This window comes from Poeciliopsis prolifica, unplaced genomic scaffold (assembly GCF_027474105.1).
Source record: "Poeciliopsis prolifica strain line A6 unplaced genomic scaffold, Auburn_PproV2 SCAFFOLD002, whole genome shotgun sequence".
NCBI classification, from domain to species: Eukaryota; Metazoa; Chordata; class Actinopteri; order Cyprinodontiformes; family Poeciliidae; genus Poeciliopsis; species Poeciliopsis prolifica.
This window is the reverse complement of record NW_026562377.1, coordinates 14,322,529-14,344,657: the sequence shown is the minus strand read 5'-3', so window position 1 is coordinate 14,344,657 and position 22,129 is coordinate 14,322,529. Positions and strand designations below refer to the sequence as shown.

The 22,129-nt window shown below is 40.3% G+C and overlaps 1 protein-coding gene across 6 annotated transcripts in view; it reads left to right on the top strand.

The window, feature by feature from the left end:
• The window catches only part of LOC129371136 (unconventional myosin-IXb), a 66,908-nt gene that overhangs the window by 38,862 nt on the left and 5,917 nt on the right, over positions 1 to 22,129 (top strand). For 3 of the 6 annotated variants that reach the window (XM_055047545.1, XM_055047536.1, XM_055047578.1), the window contains exons 6-37: positions 1,362 to 1,424; positions 5,235 to 5,334; positions 5,683 to 5,783; positions 6,537 to 6,666; positions 7,308 to 7,397; positions 7,545 to 7,661; positions 7,755 to 7,889; positions 8,148 to 8,269; positions 8,373 to 8,514; positions 8,594 to 8,789; positions 10,186 to 10,261; positions 10,596 to 10,688; positions 12,855 to 12,968; positions 13,832 to 13,871; positions 13,963 to 14,085; positions 14,176 to 14,256; positions 14,345 to 14,455; positions 14,677 to 14,802; positions 15,350 to 15,499; positions 15,595 to 15,755; positions 16,141 to 17,112; positions 17,820 to 17,919; positions 18,106 to 18,227; positions 18,318 to 18,430; positions 19,319 to 19,512; positions 19,606 to 19,713; positions 19,796 to 19,966; positions 20,045 to 20,086; positions 20,167 to 20,278; positions 20,359 to 20,432; positions 20,567 to 20,759; positions 20,855 to 20,983. In XM_055047545.1, the coding sequence (XP_054903520.1) occupies positions 1,362 to 1,424; positions 5,235 to 5,334; positions 5,683 to 5,783; positions 6,537 to 6,666; positions 7,308 to 7,397; positions 7,545 to 7,661; positions 7,755 to 7,889; positions 8,148 to 8,269; positions 8,373 to 8,514; positions 8,594 to 8,789; positions 10,186 to 10,261; positions 10,596 to 10,688; positions 12,855 to 12,968; positions 13,832 to 13,871; positions 13,963 to 14,085; positions 14,176 to 14,256; positions 14,345 to 14,455; positions 14,677 to 14,802; positions 15,350 to 15,499; positions 15,595 to 15,755; positions 16,141 to 17,112; positions 17,820 to 17,919; positions 18,106 to 18,227; positions 18,318 to 18,430; positions 19,319 to 19,512; positions 19,606 to 19,713; positions 19,796 to 19,966; positions 20,045 to 20,086; positions 20,167 to 20,278; positions 20,359 to 20,432; positions 20,567 to 20,759; positions 20,855 to 20,983 (4,601 nt within the window). The remainder of the gene's footprint in view (positions 1 to 1,361; positions 1,425 to 5,234; positions 5,335 to 5,682; positions 5,784 to 6,536; positions 6,667 to 7,307; positions 7,398 to 7,544; positions 7,662 to 7,754; positions 7,890 to 8,147; positions 8,270 to 8,372; positions 8,515 to 8,593; positions 8,790 to 10,185; positions 10,262 to 10,595; positions 10,689 to 12,854; positions 12,969 to 13,831; positions 13,872 to 13,962; positions 14,086 to 14,175; positions 14,257 to 14,344; positions 14,456 to 14,676; positions 14,803 to 15,349; positions 15,500 to 15,594; positions 15,756 to 16,140; positions 17,113 to 17,819; positions 17,920 to 18,105; positions 18,228 to 18,317; positions 18,431 to 19,318; positions 19,513 to 19,605; positions 19,714 to 19,795; positions 19,967 to 20,044; positions 20,087 to 20,166; positions 20,279 to 20,358; positions 20,433 to 20,566; positions 20,760 to 20,854; positions 20,984 to 22,129) is intronic. The other 3 variants (XM_055047553.1, XM_055047563.1, XM_055047571.1) reach the window with 3 other exon arrangements.

Genomic DNA, 22,129 nt, shown 5'->3' with positions numbered 1-22,129 from the left:
CCTCAGGTGGGAGATTCTTCCCGGCCTACATTTTAAGTGATTAAAAATAAAAGACTACCGAACAAGTAATTTCCACCTTGAATTACGGTGGTAGAAGCATCATGCTATGGGACCCGAGTATAATAGCACACAACAATATTTATTTCTAAAACATTTTGAAAACCTTTCCTACTACTTCACAATCACGCACTACTTTGTGTTAAAATCCAAAGTTTGGGTTGTAACGTGAAAAAAATGTGGAAAGGTTTAAGCAGAAAGAAACCAGTCAGGGACCAAAATCCACAAAATCAACTCCAGGTGTTGGTGGTTAAAATGTTTCCACTGCTTGCAATGTAAAAACAAGGTCATAGTCATCCTCCTATTGTGCAACATAGGATGTCATTGTCGCACTAAGATACAAAACATTTCCAGTGGCATTAAGGTGAACACTAAAGCGACCGACGGGTTCAGGTTTTTTCTTGTTTTGCTTGTAGCCAGTGTGTTTTTGGTTATTTGATAAATACAATCTTCTAGTTTTCATCTGCATTAATACGCCTGAACACTGACAATGTCAGAAGTACCTTGGAGGAACTCAAATGTTGTTTTACATTTATATATTTGGGTTTTTTTTAGTTGTAAAGCTTTAATAAGTTCAACTTGTCAGGTTTTGCTCTAATCTAACCTCGGCTCCAGAGGTATTTGTGAGCGCAGCCTAATCTGAATTCCTGTCTAGGAATTCTTTCTCAAAAAATGTTTAACATTTTTATCTTTCATCTGCAACTTAGAACTTTTTAACAGCTTGAGAATTGCATGATTTTTCTGTTTGTGGGTTTGAAGCCATGAAACTTCCAACACAGCACATGCCAACATAGCAGTAATTGTAAACCAGCAGTTAAAATTGTTCAATGTGAAATCTTTTTTGTGTTGTCTGCATTTAAGGCTGCATTTTTGGTGGATGGACACCACCAAGTTTCTCACAGCGGAGCTCTATTCTTGGTGTGTCATGAGGACTGGCGTCTGTGTTGTTTTTTCTTGGATATAGAAAAAACAAGTTAGACATATAAAATCTGATTTAGAAGACTTTATGGCCTCGGGTTGGCCTGTTTGGTAAATATCACTGCTTTTAAATCTACAGACCTCGTGACAGCATCTGTATGGCATTTTAATGCTAGTTTATAGATGGTAACGAGTTTCGACGCGTGTATGAGACTGTGTCTTTCTTTGCACACTGATTGTTCCAACCATCTGTCCTCGTGTCCACTTGTGCTCCTCCCATCACTTATTCTTACAAGCTGACTTTGACTCACACACCAGGCTAAAATATCCAAATTGTTTAGTTACCTAACCTCATGTTTTCTATTCCCTCTTTCTCTGTCTTTCAGGGCTGTGGTTGAGAAGTACCTCCTGGAAAAGTCTCGCCTGGTCTCCAGAGAAAAGAATGAGAGGTAGGGATTGACCCGGGGGTGGCCCTCACTCTCAGAGCGCTTCCTCAGGCCGTCTGGATAAACACGAGAAGTTTAACCATCGGCAGACCCTGATGGTTAAAAATGAAGTTCACATGGAGTCGTCAGATATTCATCTGCAGAAACACTTACACTCCCACACACTCTTATCCTCGCTGAATGTGATTTCAGCACACTTATTGGTACACCTGGGAAAGATGTGTAGAAACCCTTGAAATAAATCCTTTGTTTATTGCAGTAGTACAATCTCAAACCAAACCGGAGTCCTGAATGCTCCCCATAAACTTTAGTACCTCTGCGTTTCAGTAAAACCTCCTCCTGCCAGAAGGACAGGACTTTTTCCTTTGCAGATTGAGAGAGATCTTTGGTCAGTCCCCTTTTTGCACAATTTCCCAAAGCTGGGGTCAGGTCTTCACTAACAGGAAGTTAGAAATCAACCAAAATGATAAAGATGAAGCAAATTTATGTAATATATCAATCCGTCTAACTTTATTTGTATTGTACTTTTAACACAAATTGCAACCCACAACACAGCAGAGACCAGTGTAACACTTTTAAACACAATGAAACTATTTCTTATTGAACTACTGGAACAAAGCAAGAGAGAAGAAAATACTAGTAAATTGTAATGTGGAAACACAGAAGAATAAAACCGAAGGCACATATTTGTCCCGTCAGGAAAAAGAAAATATTGAATATAAAAAGAATAGTCTTCCAATTACAGCTATGAATCAATTACTCAAAATTATGAACAGAATGACATTTGTTTGGAGAGGAAAGGCTTCTGAAATTAGATACAAGCGATTTAATGACAGGCAGTGATGATAGTACTGTCGTTATAAATTTATACATTGATTTACTAATTATTCTGTGAGCCATAAACTGTAAAGGCAGGAAGTAACCACTGGTTCAGTTCATCCACTGGTTATTTATGGTTTTGGATCAAAACTCTGAATAACAGTTTTCAGACTATATGAAACCAAGTTTATATTTAAAAGAGTTTATGATGCTGAAGCAAACCCACAAAATGACACCATGCTTAACAGTAACTATGAGCTGATTTTGTACATATTCGTCTTCTCTTGTATGCCAAACCCACATGAAACATTAGTTGCTGTAAAGTCTCAGTCTTGACTCATCTTTTATTTGACGTCTTGTCAATGTATCAGTGGAGGCCAAATTTACCAGGAGAGGGGAACAAAGTAAGTAATAATGTAACAGATGAAAACTGTCCCAACATGATAGAAAATAAAAGTGCAACATCTTAATTTTTAATTCATTATGAAGGTAAAACTGTGGAGATAAGAATTTTATCTTCACAAGGAATCAATTAGTTGCGGTTTCTGTGCCAGTGCCTCATCATAAGAAACTGATCTAGTGTTTCTTCAGTAGAGGGGCCTGGAGCATTGGCCCCTGTCTGCCCCTCTGTAGAACCGTGAACCCATGCCTGCGATGCCTCCCATACCAGTAGCTGGTGATGGATAATGTCTAATGGTTGTTATGGAAGATTGGTGACCCCAAGAGGCCACTCTTTGATGCAATTCTCCTGGAATAAGTATTGAATATGCTATTTTTAAAGCTCCATTCACGTCCTCTGCACTGTGTAGAGTAAAGATTAATATCCAGTGTTAAACGGGTCTCTGCAGTCTCAAACAAAAGGTCATGGATTCCTGAACTTTGTAGGAACTGAAATGATCTAAAAGCAAAAAAAAAAAATTATATATATATATATATAGATATATATATAGATATATATATATATATATATATATATATATATATATATATATATATATATATATATATACACATCTCAGTTGCATTTATTTTACAGACGTTGAAAGTTTAGCCATGGCTATTACATTAAAAACAAATATTTCCTAATTTGCTTTTTCTACCGTCTGGATAAATGTGGTAAAATTAAAAGTTGTTTTTTTTTTTTCAAATATTTTCAATTGAGGATACTTCAATAAAAAATATATATATAAATATAAAAACAATATAAAAACAGAATGTAGGTGAATGTAAATTTCACTCTTCGAAGGCACCATGAACAGATAATAATATTATTTCATATTTCTAAAACTAATTATGTGGTTTTGTCAAATTTGTAGCTACTTAAATGTTATGTTTTCTGTCTCTGTACAAAGACAAAAAACATTGGGTGTTGACAGGATGGCATGTTGCTCTGCATACCATCTGATCCGCTGTTACTCACACCAGACTCTGTTGCTATTTGTGTGACTAATAAGCAGCTTCATTCTTCATTCATTGGTTGTTATTGGGAAACAGTCAAATGGTTATTGGCTTCAGACACTTCAGACTTTTCAGGACCACTCCTCTGCTGTCTTGAAAACAACATCTATAGGTTTCACATACATATTGTTATGCTTAAATGAGATGCTTTGTGTCTGATTTGCCACGTCGCAACTTTGGTTTGGTATTTTCATTTTGGACTTAACTGGCTTTACCCATAGTGAAAACTCAAAAAGGCTACTTCACCATTTTCTTTTTTACACTAGAAAATTTTAAATTGGACATTATGTTTTTAAACTGTGTGGTAAACATAGGACTAAAAAGAATATTTTTTGTTCCACAATGGCAAAGATATGCATTTAGTTCAGGCTACTGTAGTTCTTAACAACATTTACAAAATTTATTGATTTTGAAAAATGGCTGAATTGTTTTTGTCCAGATGTAAAAAAAAAAAAAAATGCAGGGAATGCCTCTAAATCATTTTGGAAACCAATTCTAGTATTGTTTACACATAAGACACAATTGCTATTAAATTCGAATAACTTTATTTGTTCCTCAGGTGCAATTTCAAGGCACATGAGTAGCAAAAATGGACTCAAATCAAATCACACAATAGACTTCATAAAATTCATACATATTAGGAAATGTATATAAATAAAGGTGCAGTGTGATTTGTGACTATGGAGAGTGTGAAGTAATTATGTTGCTCAAATGGATAGAACGTTGTAAAAACTACAGAAAAATGAAACTGGAAATTTGTTTCAGATTTTTTTTGAAAAAATAAAAAATGTACCTTGAAATGAAGAAAGAAAATTCTTCATTTATATATCTCTACTGAAGGCAAGACCACGCAAGCTTTTGTTATTTCTTTTAAGTCCGTTCTTAACCACAAAGTTTTCAATTTAGACTATAAACCCAAATTTCTCAGCTGTGTTTTGGGAAAACCTCTTAGGAAACAACAGCAGCTTCTGTGAGTGGGCAGAGCATTACTCATTCATATGTTTCCTGTCTAGATTTCTTCCAGCTAGTTTTGGAAAGTCTATTCACCCTTCTCTGACAGGTCGCTCTACGTAACCCTCCGCCTACTCACAGTCTGCTCACAGTTCTGCTAATCTCCTCTCCTTCAGTTGCTGTTGACTGAATATCCTGCCTGTCTAGTCGGGGAGAGGGAGTCGGCTCTCATGTTGTTGTTGTTTTTTCACGATAAGCATGGAAACTCATTAATCCAGCAGGCTTGTACAATAAAGCTCATGTCACCTGTTTACCTTTCGGCTGATTGCACAAGTGGAACACTGATATGAACATCTCCAAGATACTGATACCGCCTTCCATATGTTGTTTGTTTTACGTTGCGTTTTTAATCTTTGTGTATAACCACAAACATCATACTTCCAACCACTCAGATAATAGCAACATAATTGAAAATCTCAGGAATTTATGAGTTTGCCATAATGTTTGGCAGCCAAATTTGTGTGGCTGTAATGACTTTCTAAATATAGTACCTGTATAATAACTGTCCTGTTTTGTTTTCCCCAGGAACTATCACGTGTTTTACTACCTGCTGCTTGGTGCTTCAGAGGAAGAAAGAACAGAGTTTAAACTGCTGCCGCCTGAAGAGTACTTCTACCTCAAGCAGGTACAAAGTACTCTAAACTTCATTTAGTCTCCCTTCTGTTCCTTCCCACTTCTGTTCAATAAACTCCAACTTCAATGTTTTAATTAGCCACAAGCTGAAAAAATTAGTATTTCAGTCTCTGAAATGGACTTTGAAAGGATCTGTTGCTCATGAAAGCTGCCAAGCATCTGAATAAGCTGTTGTGTACACTCTGAGCTCGCTCCACACATGTGCTTTGCATGTTAATGAGGCCGCCTTTGTTGCGTCTTTCTTTTCACAGCCCTCTGTTAACTGATCCCTTTCTTCTCCAGGTTGGCCATTCATTTGTTCCTCCCGACCAACTGGTTTCCCTCTTATTCTTCTTTGCAGGAGAATTTTAAGATCGAAGATGAGGAAGATTTGCGTCATGACTTTGAGAGGCTGCAGCAGGCGATGCAGATGGTTGGCTTCCTTCCAGCCACAAAGAAACAGTGAGTTAAGCAGTGATCAGTTTGGGTTTCCTAAAGTCTGGAAAACTAAGGGATTTGAGCAATTTGTAGCTCTGGATAAAAGTGGAAAAACTAATAAAATTTGGAAAAATGTTTCATTTCCATCTGTCCATCCATTCTTCAGTATTTCTGTCCATCTTCTATTCATCTGTCCAACCAGTTTTTTATCCATCTATCAATCCATTTGTTTGATCATCAGACGGATGGATCCTAGTGTCCATCCATCTATCTCATTTATCCATACATCAATACATCCACATTTAAACCCTAATCACTGAATAAAAATCATTCACAAATCCACAGTTAACCATCGTATTTATGCTTTTAAATTGCCTAGAAGGACTAAAAGCTTTGAGATTTGAGTCTTTTATGTGGAAAAATGCTTAAGCATGGTCTGGACATCTATTTTTTATTGTATGAGCACGCTCTGTTTAAATGTGTTTAAAGACGTGCTATAAATGTGTTGTGCAGCAAGATGCACCTTATTCTCTGATTTAAAATATTTCTTTAATTTATTGAGTCACATGACCAAAGAAATGGAAAAAAATGTCATTAGCTCTGAATGGATGGCCTGACGGAGCAGTTTATTGTGGACAGTGTGTTGTTATAACCCCTTCACAATGCCTCGTTTCTCTGACTTCAATCAGATGTGTGGAGTGAAGCACGGTCGCAACATGTGTCATGTGACTGTCTAGTCGTTTTCAGTCTATGTCATCATTTATTATTGTGCTGCAGGATCTTCTCTGTGCTGTCTGCTATCCTGTATCTTGGTAACGTGACGTACAGAAGGAAGTCATCGGGTCGGGATGAAGGGTTGGATGTAGGCCCACCTGAAGTCCTGGCTACCCTCTCTGACCTGCTGAAGGTGATCTGCTGATTGCAGTGCATCATTTTGTCTCTGGTGGTTTGCAGTGGAGTCACACCATAAGACTGTGTGCTGATCCTCAAATAAGTGACAGAAAGATTCCTGATAAGTTGGTTGAAAACAAAGTAAATAGAAGTAGAATTTGGAGTGACGGTATAAATTCAGTAAAAATGCATGATTATTATTTAATGAGCGAAAGAATTTCACAAAAAATAAGCAAAGACTAATAAGCACAATTTGCATTGAACTCTTTGGGTTTATTGGATTAGATTCTTGGTTTATTGTTTTAGATTTCCTTGGTTACATTTTCACATGTCGTGATAAGATGTTAGCTGATAACTCATAGTAATACTACCTTAAATACTTAGATGACTGGAGCAAAGTGAAACGTGAAAACAAATTGTTGTACCGCACTTATCTTCTTGTTCTGTTATCCAAAATATAGAAAGAAGGAGCTTTTACGTTAGTTTACTCGACTTCTCAGCCAGATCTGAGAAAATATTGTGATGTGTGTTTTTCCAAAAATATTGTTGTGTGTTTTGGAAAAACACACATAAAAAAAAAACTTAAATGCAGATTTCTTCATTTTCATGACCAGTGTTTCGGGTTGCACCTTTAATCTTCGTGTTTGTTCATTTCAGGTCAAAGAGGAACTGCTGGTCGAGGCGCTGACGAAGAGGAAAACGGTGACTGCTAACGACAAGCTGATCCTCCCCTACAGCCACTCTGAGGTAAACTCCAACCACAAAAACGTTTCTTCAAACTCTTTATCTTCCTCTTTGCTGCTTAGACACTGGATGCAAACTTCTTCTTTTCACCTCTCAACCCTGAAGTCTGATAAAGTTGCATCACGTGAAGTCCTTTGTTTCTACCTTCAGGCGATCACAGCCAGAGACTCCATGGCCAAGTCTCTGTATGGCGCCTTGTTTGACTGGATCGTGCTGCGTATCAACCACGCACTGCTCAACAAGAAAGACATGGAGGAATCTGTTCCCGTAAGAAAGCAGCACACGTAACCCGCCATTGACCAAAACCAGTTTAGCATCCAGCTACATGTGAATGAATGATGCTTCAATGTTGTCTTCCAGTGCTTGTCCATTGGTGTTCTGGACATTTTTGGCTTTGAGGACTTTGAAACCAACAGCTTTGAGCAGTTTTGTATCAACTATGCAAACGAGCAGCTGCAGTATTACTTTAACAATCACATTTTCAATCTGGAGCAGGTGGGTAGTTTCTTTTTTTACATTTTTGATTCAAATTTTCTAATTAAGGACAATTTAGCTAATTCATTGCATCAATCACAGTGGAGTAAATATTAGAGAGGTAGAGGTTTTTATTCCAGCAGTTAATTAAATTTATTTAAGCAAAAACACAATTTAAAAAAGTCGAAAATGTTTTTATGTTTTTATTTGGTGTTTTGGGGAATCGAATCATTTGACATGAGCTTGTTGACCAAAAATGGTCTTTCCTGCTGTGTTCAGGAGGAGTACCAGTCAGAGGGAATCACCTGGCACAACATTGACTACACAGACAATGTGGGTTGCATCCACCTCATCAGCAAGAAACCCACAGGCCTGTTGTACCTTCTGGATGAGGAGAGCAAGTAAGGACAGCTGCACTCATGCATGTCAAAGGAATAAAAATAAAAACTTCATTTCTTCTGATTTAAATTTTTCTCAACCCTCGTCTTTTCCCTGCACCCCCAGCTTTCCACATGCAACAGATAAGACCCTGTTGGCCAAATTCAAGCAGCAGCACCATGCAAACAAGTACTTCATACCCACCCCGGTCATGGAGCCCGCCTTCGTCATTCGGCACTTCGCAGGGAGGGTCAAATATCACATCAAGGTATGACGGCAGCTGGTTCATTCAAATTCAGGTACAAGTGTTTCTGCCTCAATGGTCTCATTATCTGTAACCTCATCAGGATTTCCGGGAGAAAAACACGGACCACATGCGTCCAGACATCGTGGCGCTGCTGCGCAGCAGCGACAGAGCTTTCGTGAGGCAGCTCATCGGCATGGACCCGGTGGCCATGTTCCGGTGGGGCATCCTGAGAGCCACCATCAGGGGCCTCGCAGCTTTCAATGAGGCGGGTCGCTCCTGGGCCTCAAAAACAGCAGGTAAACCTGCTAATAATCAGTTATTTGAAGGGACAGGGTTCAGGATTCTGTGGATTAGTTATTGAAAGCTTGACAGGATCATTTCCTGTCAAGCTTTCAACCACGCACTGCTCAACAAGAAAGACATGGAGGAATCTGTTCCCGTAAGAAAGCAGCACACGAAAAATACGGGAAAAATACGGGACTGCAAAGGGGCATGGCAGTGGCACAGGGGTAGAACCCAATTGAACGGGTTCGAGACCCGACCTGTTGACTTTGACTGCATGTCTTCCCGCTCTCACAGCCTGGTTTTTAGTCAGATCACTGTCAAATACAGGCCACTAGAGCCAAAAAAGCCTTTGAAAAGAAAAAACCTAAAATGGCTCCACAGGGCATACAGCAGGGTGTATGAAGTCCACGTCTTTACAATCAGAGATGAAACAAGTTAAACTTTTGCAGTAAGAGGGAGAAGGGGAAACATTTTTGTTCCAAAAAAATGTCAAAGCTTTACTGAAGTTTTCCAAAAGGAACGCAGACACAAACCAGGACTAATTTGGACAGATTAGTCTAATATGTCATTATTTGGACAACAGAACAGAGGACAAATTTGACTTAAAGCAAATGCAGCATTCCAGAAAAAGAACCTCATTCAAGCTGAGAAACTGACAAACCATCAGGAGAATTAAAAAAAAAAAATTAACTGGAACAGAATCGGAAAGGAATCGGACCCTATTTACTGACAGTAACACAGAATCTATCAGTAATTCACCAAGGACCGGTTAAGAAAACAAAACTCCGCTAAAATAAGTCTTTCTCTGAACCTTTACCCCATGTGTAAAGCAACATTTTGGTTTAAATTTTAGTGTAATGAATAAAACAAGGAACATTTTTATTACTTCCAATCCAATATGTCTGTTTTCCAGAGATTAAAATATGAGATTAGTAACATTTTCAACTTAAGCTAAAACATTCGCCTAAGATCTTCCACCTCTCTACAAATTCACTGCAATACGGCATCTTTATATTGCAGGTTGTGTATAATAACTTCACAGAATCTCATTTTAAAATCTCCCCTTTGAAACTGTCCCTTTGAAAAGTTTTCTGCATCAGTTTTCTCCTGATGCAGAAAGATAAAATGGTAACGTCATGCAGATGCATTTGAACTGCAGCTTCAGCACGCAGCAGATGTCCTACTCTATAATTAGCTTTAAGGTCAGCATGAAAAATAAAGGCGGTCACAAACTTCTGAGAGTTTCTCTGCAATTCTGAATCCCGCTGCTTATTTTCAATCTTTTATAAGTCGTCCTCTGACGTATTTAAAAGGAGCGCGGCGAACTTAATAGACTGCGAAAAGCAGAAAATCTGCTTCTTGTGACGCACGTTTTGATTATTTACTGGCCTCTTATCTGACTTTTAGGTGTTATCCGTCCAGCGTCCAGAACTCCTTTAGGAGAGCTGCAGCGCTCCAACACCCCCATAGAACGAATGTACAAGTAAGTCATTGGCATCGATTGTTGAAAAGCTTTGTTCTCACTTTTTTCTGGAGTGGATCTGTCTGCTGCGAGAGCTGGTTTTGCACCCTTTGTGGTTGATATCTTTTGTTTCACGTAAAATCAGAAAAATATTCTCTTCTTGTGGTATTTGGAAATGTTGCACCTGTTATTTTATGGGCCACCACTTTAATCCTGATGTGCTGAGTGAGATGAGGATGGATATTTGGAAAACGTCTTTAAATCTTCCTCCCCCTCATCTCAGTCACCCATATCCTCCCCACCTCTTGGTGACCCCAGTGTGTGCGGTTCTCTCCTCTTCCTCTTCCCTCCACAGACGAGCTTCTATGCTCGATTTCTACTTTGATCACTCAGAGGAGCGCCCTCTAGAGGCCTTCGAAGACATCTTTGCTAGCTATGAGAATAAGAAGTAAGTGAATTTGGTGGAAAGCAGAGAAGAATGAGGACAAGAGGCCAAGCAGGAAGAAGGAATTAGTTGCTTTTTCGGTTTGTTCTGCTTTCTGAGTTTGCTCTCATTAAATCATGCCCGGTCTAATTTGATGTAATGTTGTTATCAGTGAAATAGCAGGGTTTTTTCTGATATTTCAGCATCTGTGTTTTTGACATGAGATTCAGCAGTATAAGGAAGTTCAGTTCAGCTGTATAACACTATAAGCAGAATAAAAAAAGTTCCCCTTTCACTTACATTTCCAGTCTTCCCTTATTGTAATCCTCTTCCTTTTTATGTACTTTCCAAAGCCCCTCCTCAACTCTATCATTTGGACGTTTATTATTGTAGCTGCAAAGCACAGAACAATGTTTGTGCAGGCTTTCGTTGAGTAGCCACTCAGATTAGCTGTGATGCCTTAAAAGCTCACAGTTCTTCAAATACACCCAGCGAGGCCAGGCCAAATATGCAAACACAACCATGAGAGCTTTCTCAGAAGCTAATCAAACCACGAACGCTAGTTTTGTGTCGTTGGGCTCGTGTGCTGCAGATTTATTTAGTTATGGGAGAATTAAACATGAAGGACTGTTTCCTTCCCTGCCTGACCTCTGTGTTCATGGTCAGAATAAGGAAAGCACTGCATGGACTCTCTTTGGGACACAGGAAAAGTCTCTTTATTAACTCCGCCAGCCACAGTTAAGGGACCACACATGCAACCACTACTTTACCCGTAACAAGCCAGCAACAGCCACAGCATGGAAACAGCGAGCCAGCAAGCGACACCGATCCTCAGCTCAGTCCTGCATGTTAACCACCACAGTGACAGGGACACGCAGATGTGTGACAAGCCTTAAAATAGATTCATATTTTACTGAACTTGTATAATCCAACATTTAATTTCAGTATGTTTATTCACAAGAGGGCGAGGGGGAAATACCACGTTAAGAAAATCGCTCTGCTAATAAAATCCCTGGTGGCACAGCTGTGACTCTAGCAGTGGATACTTTGTTCAACCATCTCTTGACAAACAGGGCAGAGTCTTCGCTAATATTTCCCTCTCTCTCTCTCAAATATTTTACTGGCCTGTGAAATATTAGATGTTCATTCCTCTTTATACAGTCCATCTAAATTCCTCAGTGTATAGATCCTACTTTCCACCACCACACAGGTTTTCAGGTTCAGACTGAATCATTTCTGTGAAGTTTCATCTTGTAGCTTAGTGAAAGAGGAATTTTTCTTTGGATCATGTTGTATTTATTCCACAGGAAAACAAAAAAATCATGGAAGTTACTGCAAATTAGGGCTGCAACTAATCATTATTTTAGCTATCAATTGATCTATTGATTCTTGTAATGATTAATTGGATAAAAAAAAATTTCCTAAATTAGCGGATAATTATTTAATCAATTGATTCATCGCAACTAATCCGCTTAATTGTTTCAGCCCTACTACAAACTTAATGTAAAAGGTATAAACAATGCCTCAGTTCTGTTTATTTTTAAAAGGACTGTTAAAGGCACCATCAATGAGAGTTTTATTTTAACATAACTATTATTTGGATACTGGATTTATATTGTATTTATTAAATAAATGTGCTCAAATTAGAAGTTGGATTTTTATACTTATTTCACCTTGAGATAATGCAGCTGTGACCAGATCACCTCATTTTTAGACTTTTTACACATCTTTAGCAAGGGTGCCAAAAAAATGTCTGTGTATGTTTGTGTTTATGTGTGTGTGTGTTTGTGAAAAATCCTCTCAATACGCCCGTTTCTGTTTCTGCTTGTGTGCGGGTCTTTCTCTGTTCTCATAAAGGATGTGACAGCATGGTTGGGTGGTCCTGTGTGTCTTGTGGTTTCATGATCTACAGGAGAACATATTTTGCTTCACAGATGAGCAGCGTGTGAAACCTGTGTGTTTTTTATGCTATCTGACCCCCAGCCATTCTGCACCGTGTGTTTTTTGTCTTGTGTAACCGTTTTCGGTATGTTTCTTTTGGAGGTGACCTAACAGTGGTGTTTTTTCCAACTGCCCTTTCCTTTTATTTTGTCTCTTTCTGTCTTTTCGTACTATTCCCGCTCTCCCTTCTATTCCATCTCTGCCTTTTTTCTTATATGTGTGTGTGTGTGTGTCTGGTGCAAATATCAGAGAAATGCATTCAGAGATCATCAGCTCCATAAAGAACTTGCAGCTGGACGGGGAAGACCCTCGCAAGCTGTTGCAATCCTGGGGTCGCCTCCGCTTCCCGCGCCACGTCCTCCAGTGAGTCTGCAGACAGAGCCAACGTCGGCTCTGCTCCAGATCGCTCCAGTCCTGATCCGCTCAGACTGAACATGCTCTAACATTCATTTACAGCAGAACATTGAGGTTTCATGAAACACACTGCTGCTTCTTCATCGTGCATCTTGTGATTAGCTTTGTTTGAGTCGGAGAGTTTGAGAAGCTGCTTTTGTTGAGGCCTGAAGGTGCAGGGAATAATTTCACTGCAGCATGAAGCTCCACAAAAGCTCTTCAGCATGGTAGAAATCGCTGCAGTGTGATGCATCCCCACAGAGAGGAACATAATGCTGCAGTGCCTGGCACATATTTATGGCCCGATTCATTGCAATTCACAAAATAAAGTAGTTCATAATAAAGTAGAAAGAGAAGAAAACATGATTTATGATTTAGATTTTTTTAAAATTTGACAATTGTGGGTCACAAATGTGACGTGCCAAAACTCGATAGAAGCCATCTGTTTGCAGCTCTGGCTGTATTTTTAGGACTGCTGTTCTGTTGCTACTTGAACATCTGCCACAGATACGCAGCTTTAACTTCATAGGGTGTGAAAAACGCTGCAAATTTCTATCATGCTGCAACAAGGGGAGCATGTCCGTCATTATGTGGCCTGATTAGAATCATATTGCATCTTTTGCAGCAAGCTTCATCCTCCTCTTCAACATTTGTTCTTTATCAGTGTCAGGCATCTTCGTCATTCATTCATCTAGGTGCAATCCTTGATTCCATCACTCACTGACTGCATGAAGAAGTCGTCCGGCCGTACTAATCTCCTGCTTGACCGTTCCATCTTCAAACCTTTGTGCTTCATCTCTGAACTCTCTCTGCATCTTTTTCTCTGTTCGTAGAAAAAACAAGACTGTCAGGCAGAAGCAGGCCATCCCAAAGGTAAATACTTCTCATTTAAAAGCTGTTTTATGAGTTTGATCCAATACGTCTACATTCAGGATGCCAATCAATCTGGTTTGTCACTGTGCAGAGTTTGCTGGATTCGCAGTCTCTGAAGTTCATTGTGAGTCTGACGCTACACGATCGTACCACAAAGTCTCTGCTCCACCTGCACAAGAAGAAGAAGCCTCCCAGCATCAGTGCTCAGTTCCAGGTAATCTAAAGCGTTGGCTGCAGGGTAAATACACATCCATGTGTCCCTGAAACTACGTCAAACCTTGTTTTTTATTGTTGTTTTCTGCAGAACTCTCTAACGAAACTCTTAGAAACTCTGAACAAAGCCGAGCCTTTCTTCATTCGCTGCATCCGCTCCAATGCGGAGAAGGTGAGTCTCAACCAGTGACGAGTTGTTCCCAAAGTGTGGAGCTTTCACCAACCGCACTTATGATGTAACCATTTGTTGACATGAGCAGAAGGAGATGCATCTGGACGAGGCGCTAGTGCTGCAGCAGCTCCATTACACAGGGATGCTAGAAACCGTCCGCATCAGGAGGTCCGGATACCCGGCCAAGTACACCTTCCAGGTAATGCAAATCTGCTCCTCTTCATCAGGGATGCAGTTCAGTCTAAAGCCATGAATAAATTAAAACATAAAGATTGCAATTAATAATGCTTGTATAAATGTTCAGGGCATCTAATTCTGTACAATAAAACAATATATACTACAATATTGAGTGTTATTATCTAAACTTCAGCTACATAATTAATCTTATACCCGTATTTGTTCTTTGTTTGGTTTATTTAGGAGTTTTTAGAGCAGTTTAGGGTTCTGCTGCTGAAGAACTCCTCCGCCTCCAAAGAAGACATTGCAGAGTTGCTGGAGAACAAAATGGGCTTCAACCCAACAACATACCAGATCGGCAAGACCAAGGTGCCAACATGCTCATCAACATGCTCTGCTTAAGATGAGCAGAAAAACATTCGCTGTTTTTCTGCCGAACTCAATCAAATGAGTTCGGCATTTGATTGACCGAACTCAGTCTTTCATGAAAGCATGTTGAAGTTTTTATGACCTCACATCACAAGAAGCATTTTGTTTGTATTTCATGATTAAAAGCCGTAGACGGAACGACTCACCTTTAGGGAACATTAGCAACAAACTTTGAATTGTATAAAATATGTTTAAAAGTTGAGTTGTTTGAGGGAAACCCCTCAAATTGGCAAATTGACTTTTCAGAAATAATAACTTCAAAATTCGTCAACCTAAACAAACTATTGTAGGAATTGAGGGCATATATGGTTATGTGATATAAGAGCACTTCTGCAATGAAATCTGTTATGTTTTGATGAAAGCATGTCATTAAGACTTAAGAAATACGCATTTGAAACATGTTCATTTTGTCTTGTTCCTAAAATTTTTTGTCTTGTGTTTTTCTTATTAAACTCTTCCCTCTAACTTTCATGTGTTCTTGCTGTAGGTCTTCTTGAAGGAACTGGAGCGACAGCAGCTGCAGGACATGCGGCACAGAGAAGTGATGCGGAAGATCATCTTCCTCCAGCGCTGGTTCAGAGCTCACCTGCAGAGGAACGAGTTCATAGACATGAGAAGAGCAGCCATCTTCATCCAGGTGAACCGGATGCTCTGTTCGGGTTTTTGAGCTCTCGTTAATGCACTCGTTGCTTCTTTCTTGTTGAATAACCAGCCAGAGGCTCTGTCTGTTAGGCTTCATGGCGCAGGTACTGCAGAAAGGAGCAAAGGCGACGGGCAGCTACTGTGATCCAAGCTGTGTGGCGAGGACACAGACAGAGATCTGAGTACCACCGACAAAAACACGGAGCAACAAAAATACAAGCTCTGGTCAGAGGGCACTCGGCGCGCAGGAGGTAAAAACTCAGCAAGTCTCAACATAAAAACAGGAATCCTATAAATATTAACAACAGTGGATTTTAATTTAGGCTTATAACTGGTGTAGGTGAGACTGAAAAACGTCTTTCTTTTGCTCTTTTCTTTCTTTTGTGTTTCTTTCTTTCACTCGTTCCTTCATTTGGTCTTTCTGCCCTTTTTCTTTTCATTCTTATCTTCTTTCTTCTGCCTTTCTGGTAAATATAGTTTCCATGAATAAAGAGAATATTAGCTTTTATATTTTTAAATGTGCGAAAAGAACAAATAACTCTGGAATCCTTCTTCTGGAAATATCCAATTTTCATGTGAAAAAATGTGTGGAGATGCTGCTTTTAATATCTCACCAAATATTTCTGTTCATTTCAGGTGTCAGTCTATTCGTGAAGAGAAAAGAAAGAAAGAAGAAGAAGAGGAGGAGGCCAGGAAAAGAGAAGAGGAGGAAGAGGCCAGGAGAAAAGCAGAAGAGGAAGAGAGATTGAGAATAGAAGAAGTGAAGAAACGAGCAGAGGAGGAAGCGGCAAGAAAAGCCCAGGAAACCCAGAAAAAACTGGAGGAAAAGGAGCAAAAAGAGGCGAGAGAGCCTCAGACGAGAGAGGATCCAGACATTGAGCTGGTTACGGAGGAGATGCTGGATGAAAACGTCCCAGAGGAGGAGCAGAAGAAGGATGAAGAGATGGAGGATGAGGATGAGGACTTGGAGCCTTGTGGTACGGAAGCTGAGGCTGGACCCCCGCTAGATGAAGATCAAGAACCTGGTCTGGCTTCAAACACACCTACAGGCATTTCCCCCCATCAGGAGGATACCGCCACAACACCTCCGCATGCTGAACTGAGGCGGCAGCAGCCCGGCCTCATCAGCAAGGTCCCTTCAGCCAGGAGCCTGGAGAAGCGGGAGCAGAGGAGACGAAGAGGCCTGGAACACAGCCAGAGAGAGTCTGAACGGGCCGCCTCCTCCTCATCCTCGTCTTCAGCCACCAACCGAGACCAGACGTCCCCGACGAAGAGCCGGAACCAGGAGACACCCAAGCTGAAGGAGCGTACGGACAGCAAGGAGCTGGACCAGTACACCTTCGTGGCCTGGAAGAAGAAGGAGGGGAAAACTTCTCCTCCCTCCGCCGGCCCAGTCCGTCCATCCACATTACCGCTGCATCCCGCCGACTCCACACAGGACAAAAACGGTTTAGGGGAAGGCGTCGGGCCGGTGAACCTGCAGCGGCGCTCTGGAGCCATAAAGGAGAAACCGGAGAAATGGAAAGGAAGGAGGAGCAACGGGGAGAGCTCTGAGGGCACCGGGTCACCTCCACTTCACACCAAAGAGTCTACAAAGAAACCACCACTGTACGTATGACACAACACTGATCACTCCTCTGTTACTGTTAAACCATATGTGTCAAACCCAAAGCTCAGGGGTCAAAATCAGCCCACCATTATTATTTCTGTGGCCCTCCAGTCACCAGAGGGCCACAGAAATGGCGCTTCAAGATAATAGTTATTTTTAAAATGAACAGTATTATGTAAAATATATATTTATAATTTTATTCCCTCATCAAAAGCAAACCAGGCAACCATTCAGCTGTGCAAAACTCCTGACAGACCAAGCAGCAGCAATTAGCAAACACCTGGTGGAAGCGCTCATCTGCTGAGCTCATTATGAGCTGCTTTTCAGTGCAACGCTGGCAAAAACGTTAAAAAGTGACTCCCTGCATGCAAAGTGTTGGAAAGAGGCGTTTCTGAGTTTCATTTTGATAAATACAGCATTTTTGTAGGGATAGTGATATAAAATCACTATTATGTGCATGAAACATGTAATACTGTCCCTTTAAATATTATTTTATTAGTTAAAATTAAATTAGTATTTGTGTAAATTACTTAAATGCCAAATCTAGAATTGTTAAAGGTGCTCATCGAATGCAGAAAAGCTACAATATCTTAACAGCATGCAGCCGTTCGAGGATATTAAGGATTCATGATGTGACCCGAAATGAAAATGAGTTTGACATTTCTGTCTTAAACCGAGCTGCTTTGTCTTCATCGTCTGCCTGCAGGAGGGATGTGTCCCACTCGTCCGTCGACAGTTTGTCTCCAACCTCTGATGGAGCCTGGGCGGTTTCCGTCAGAGACCCCTGGACCATGGCCGTCAGAGAGGTACCAGCAGGATAAATCATAACAGCTATTTTTCTGGACTGGTACCAGAACCTCAGGGTTTTTTTTTTTTTACTGAAATGTCTGGAACTGATGGAAAATGCAACAACTAGAATTTGGAAGAATGATGGTTTTTCCTTGTTTACATGTTTTATTTTTAAATTCTTCACTGGCTTTGTGACTCTGCAGGAAAAAAATCATCCACAAGACGGTCAGGGTGACACCTCCAGATCCAGCTCCTTTAGAAAGAGACACCAGGACGGTTCTGGACAACCAGACTCGCTTCCCTCTAACGTGATCACACCAGACAAGTGGGTGGAAACAGATAACCTTGATGGTGAAACATTTCTTTCTAATTTCGGAGGTGACGGTTTCTTTTGATTTTTCTTGCTGCCCCGCAGGTCTGTCGGCTTCTTCAGCAAGATTTTGAAGAAGAGATCCAAAGAGGCCCACACTCCAGACGGAGAGCCGACGTTTGCTCAGAGTCTCAACGACAAGTCGATGCTCGGGGAAGGTAGAATCATTCAGATCTTTAGATTTTCTTTCAGATCTGATGTTTTGCACACACATTTCACACTTTTTCAGCAGAGTTTATACAAAATCTGATAATAATTTGGAAATAGATGTCAGTGTTTTTCTAGCATTAGCTTTTTCATCTTTTAGTTTGTGATAACATTTTGCATGCAATTATTAAATAAGTTTGTTTTTTTTGAGGATTACTGTTCTTGCGATCAATTCAAAATGTTAACAAACCTCAGATGTGAATATTTAGGAAAGTTTTTAGTTTCCTTGGAGAATTAATGTGTGCAGCTAAATTGAAGATGTCCCCATTTCACTTTTTTGTTTTAATAACAGATGATGTCTGACTCTGCTCAGAGTTGGACTGCTTTCCTCTCGCATACATTTTCTACTTTCTAGTCCAAGCATCACATTAGACTTTAAATAGGACAAAACCAATATACAAAAATAACCTTTGATCTTGTTTCAAGTCAATAATTCTTGGTAATAATTAATGATAAAAAGTACTTCTTCACTTATGATAAGACATTTTTCTCCTTGTTGTAAGTGAAATAAATCTTCAGCGAAACTCCCTGTACTATTTGTATGTTTGCTTTGTTTTATTTCAATTGTACAAAAGAATTTGCACTAGAAACTAGATCAATTTTTGACTTTTTACAATTTTTGACTTTTGAATATCCGTTTGGCCTCTTTTGGTCCATTTTGCCAGAGGAAAATGACTGATTTGTAATTACACAGCTTGTACATAGTGTGTTGATATTCTCAAACCACAGCTTCCCTTTCTACACAAATAGGATCAACTTTTATATTTTAATCCATTTGGATGATTGGAAAATATGCATTCACGTACTTATCTTTGGTTTAAAACATTTCCACTCGACAGCGCCTCCCTCTGGCCCCTCTGTGCGCATCGTTTCTCAGCCGCTCAGTGACCGGACGGGTAAAGGTATCGGCCGAAACCCTACAATTAAGATCAGCCGCGCCACCCGGGTTTCCGAGCATTGGGACGCCTCACTGGACCGAGTGATCACAAACGGCAACGAGCTGCGGAACCTCGACGAGTTTCTGGGCAACCAGGTGAGCGAAAAGCAGCGAAGTGTCGACTCTTTGTTCACTTTGTTTAATCAGATTTGTAAAGCAACACATAACTTGATTTCGCTGCTGTGTTAGGTGAATGATTTCCGCTCCAGAGGCAAGTCGCTGTCACCTACAGAGTCCATCTTTGTCACCGCCACCATGCAGTTCAGAGAGCAGATCAAGTCTATGTATTCTCTCTCAGTAAGTAGACTCGAAACAACCTTTATGAAACGTGCTAATTAGTGTTAAAACACTTGTGTAAACTTCCTCTACACTTTTACAGTATCCTACCATCGGCTACAAAGCTCTGATGACGGGCTTCAAGAATAAAGTGATCCACCTGGCCACAGACAAGCAGCAGGAAGATGTTCAGTTAGTGGTCAACCTGTTCCAGTCGGTCCTGGACGGTTTCATCAGAGGAGAGGTGAAGAAGGAGGAAGCCGAGCCCGTCAAGGTGAAACTCAGATTCAGGATGATAGAGTGGTCTGAATATGAAAACAAAACGATGTTCTCACAGCCTTCTGTCTTCCAGCCGACCAAAGCCAGAAAGAAAAGGAGGAAAAAAGATAAAATTGTAAGCCTGCAGTTTGCATTCTCCTTCTTTTTCCACCCACTCTCTTCTAGTTCAGTGTAAATTCTTCTTCTTTTTGTTAGATGGAGTCCTTGCTGGACCATGGTTTCATCAACTATCAGGTCAGCATCGTTCAGTCGTGTGACCAGTGCAGCTCCTACATCTGGGGGATGGAGAAAGCCTACATGTGCAGTAGTGAGTATAAGCCCCAGAAAAGACGGCCATGTTTCCTCCTTATTCTGTTTCTGAGGTCATCGTTTTGACTTTTCTGACAGATTGTAAAATGGTGTGCCACAAGAAGTGCCTTAGTAAGATAACCATCAACTGCTCCAACTTCTGTGCCAAAAAGGTATGCCTGGATCCGTTTCATTGTCAATGACTAGCACAAAAAAGTTTTCAATTATTTGATGACTGAATAAGTAGAATCAAATCAATCGCTAAACGTGCACCGTTGTGTTACTGACTGCTGCCGTGGATCCTCAGAATGATGAAGAGGTGACGGGATGTAACTTCGGGGTGCGAGTTTGTCACCTGGTGAGCGATAAGAACCCGGTGCCAACGGTGCTGGAGATGATGCTGGAGCACGTGGAGATGCACGGCCTCTACACCGAGGGCATCTACCGCAAATCAGGCGCTGCCAACCGCATGAGGGAGCTGCACCAGCGGCTAGAGATGGGTTAGACCCCTTTTCACTTACCCGGCTTCTATCAGACGTGCAACAGAGAAATCGAGTCTTGACTTTTGTTTTGCTGTCCTGGTTCTTGTGTTTAGATGATTACGTGGACATTCTTGAGGACTATCCCATCCACACGGTGACAGGCCTGGTGAAGCAGTGGTTAAGGGAGCTGCCAGACCCACTCATGACCTTCGCACATTACAACGACTTCCTGCATGCTGTGGGTGAGTGGAGGCCTGATGGGACTTCTTCCACCACAGGAAATTACAGAGTTTTGGAAAAAGTGAACCTTTTTGCGTTTTTCACACAGTACAATCAAAAACCTCGACATATTTCATTTGAGTTTTATGCTACAGATTAACTCAAAATTATAGCGTGATTCTGAGGTGGAAGAAAAATTCTCAATGTCTTCAAAGTCTAAAAATATATAATAAATGGGTATTTTATTCAACCCCTAAATAAAATCCAGTTGCCTTGTAAATTCTTCCATTAAATCTCTAGCTCTGTGTTGGAGGTCGCCGCCCTGCTGGAGGGTGACCCCTGACAATTCTCAAGTTTTTTGCGGCATAAAACTGTTTTTCTTCCATCACTGCCTCACATTTCGCTCCAGCCGTCTTCCTGTTGACTCTGCTTCTGTACGTCTCCATCATCCACCATTTAAAGTTGTGCTCTGCGACATTTAGCTGGCACTACTTTATAAATGTTCAATTTATAGAGCTCGGGTTTAATAATTTTCCTGAAAGCTGATTATTCCACCTGAGCTTTAGATCTCTGCATCTCCTCCAGAGTGATATATTTCTCTCGGCTGCTTGTTGGATTGGATTTATGCTCTGCTTCAAGCAGATTTCTCCCTTTTCTGTAACAAACATGAGAGACCTTCATAGATCAGCTCCATTTTTATTCAGGATAAATTAGGCACAGGGTGACTCTGTTATCTGTGTAGGTGACCTCTGAAGAAAATTGGTTTCCTTGGATTTTATTTCGGAACGTCTGAGTCAAAGGGGATCAATACATATATACGTCTTTGGAAAAAATTAAGAGATGACTAAAAATGATCAGTTTCTCAGATTTTACGTTTTTTAGGTATATGTTTGAGCAAAATCAACATTATTTTATTCTATGAACTACTGACTCTGAAATTCCAAGCAAAAAGTTTCCTATTTATTTGCAAAAGAAGAGAAATGGTCAATATATCAACAAAAGATGCAGCACTACTAATGTTTTAACTCCAGAAGAGTTCAGAAATCAATCTTTGGTGGAATCACCATGAGGTTTTCAGTGAGCTTTCAGGTCTCTTCGTTTTTTCCATATGTCACACATTTTGAAATTTTGGACTAAAAAATTTTTATTTTCCTTATACTACACAAATA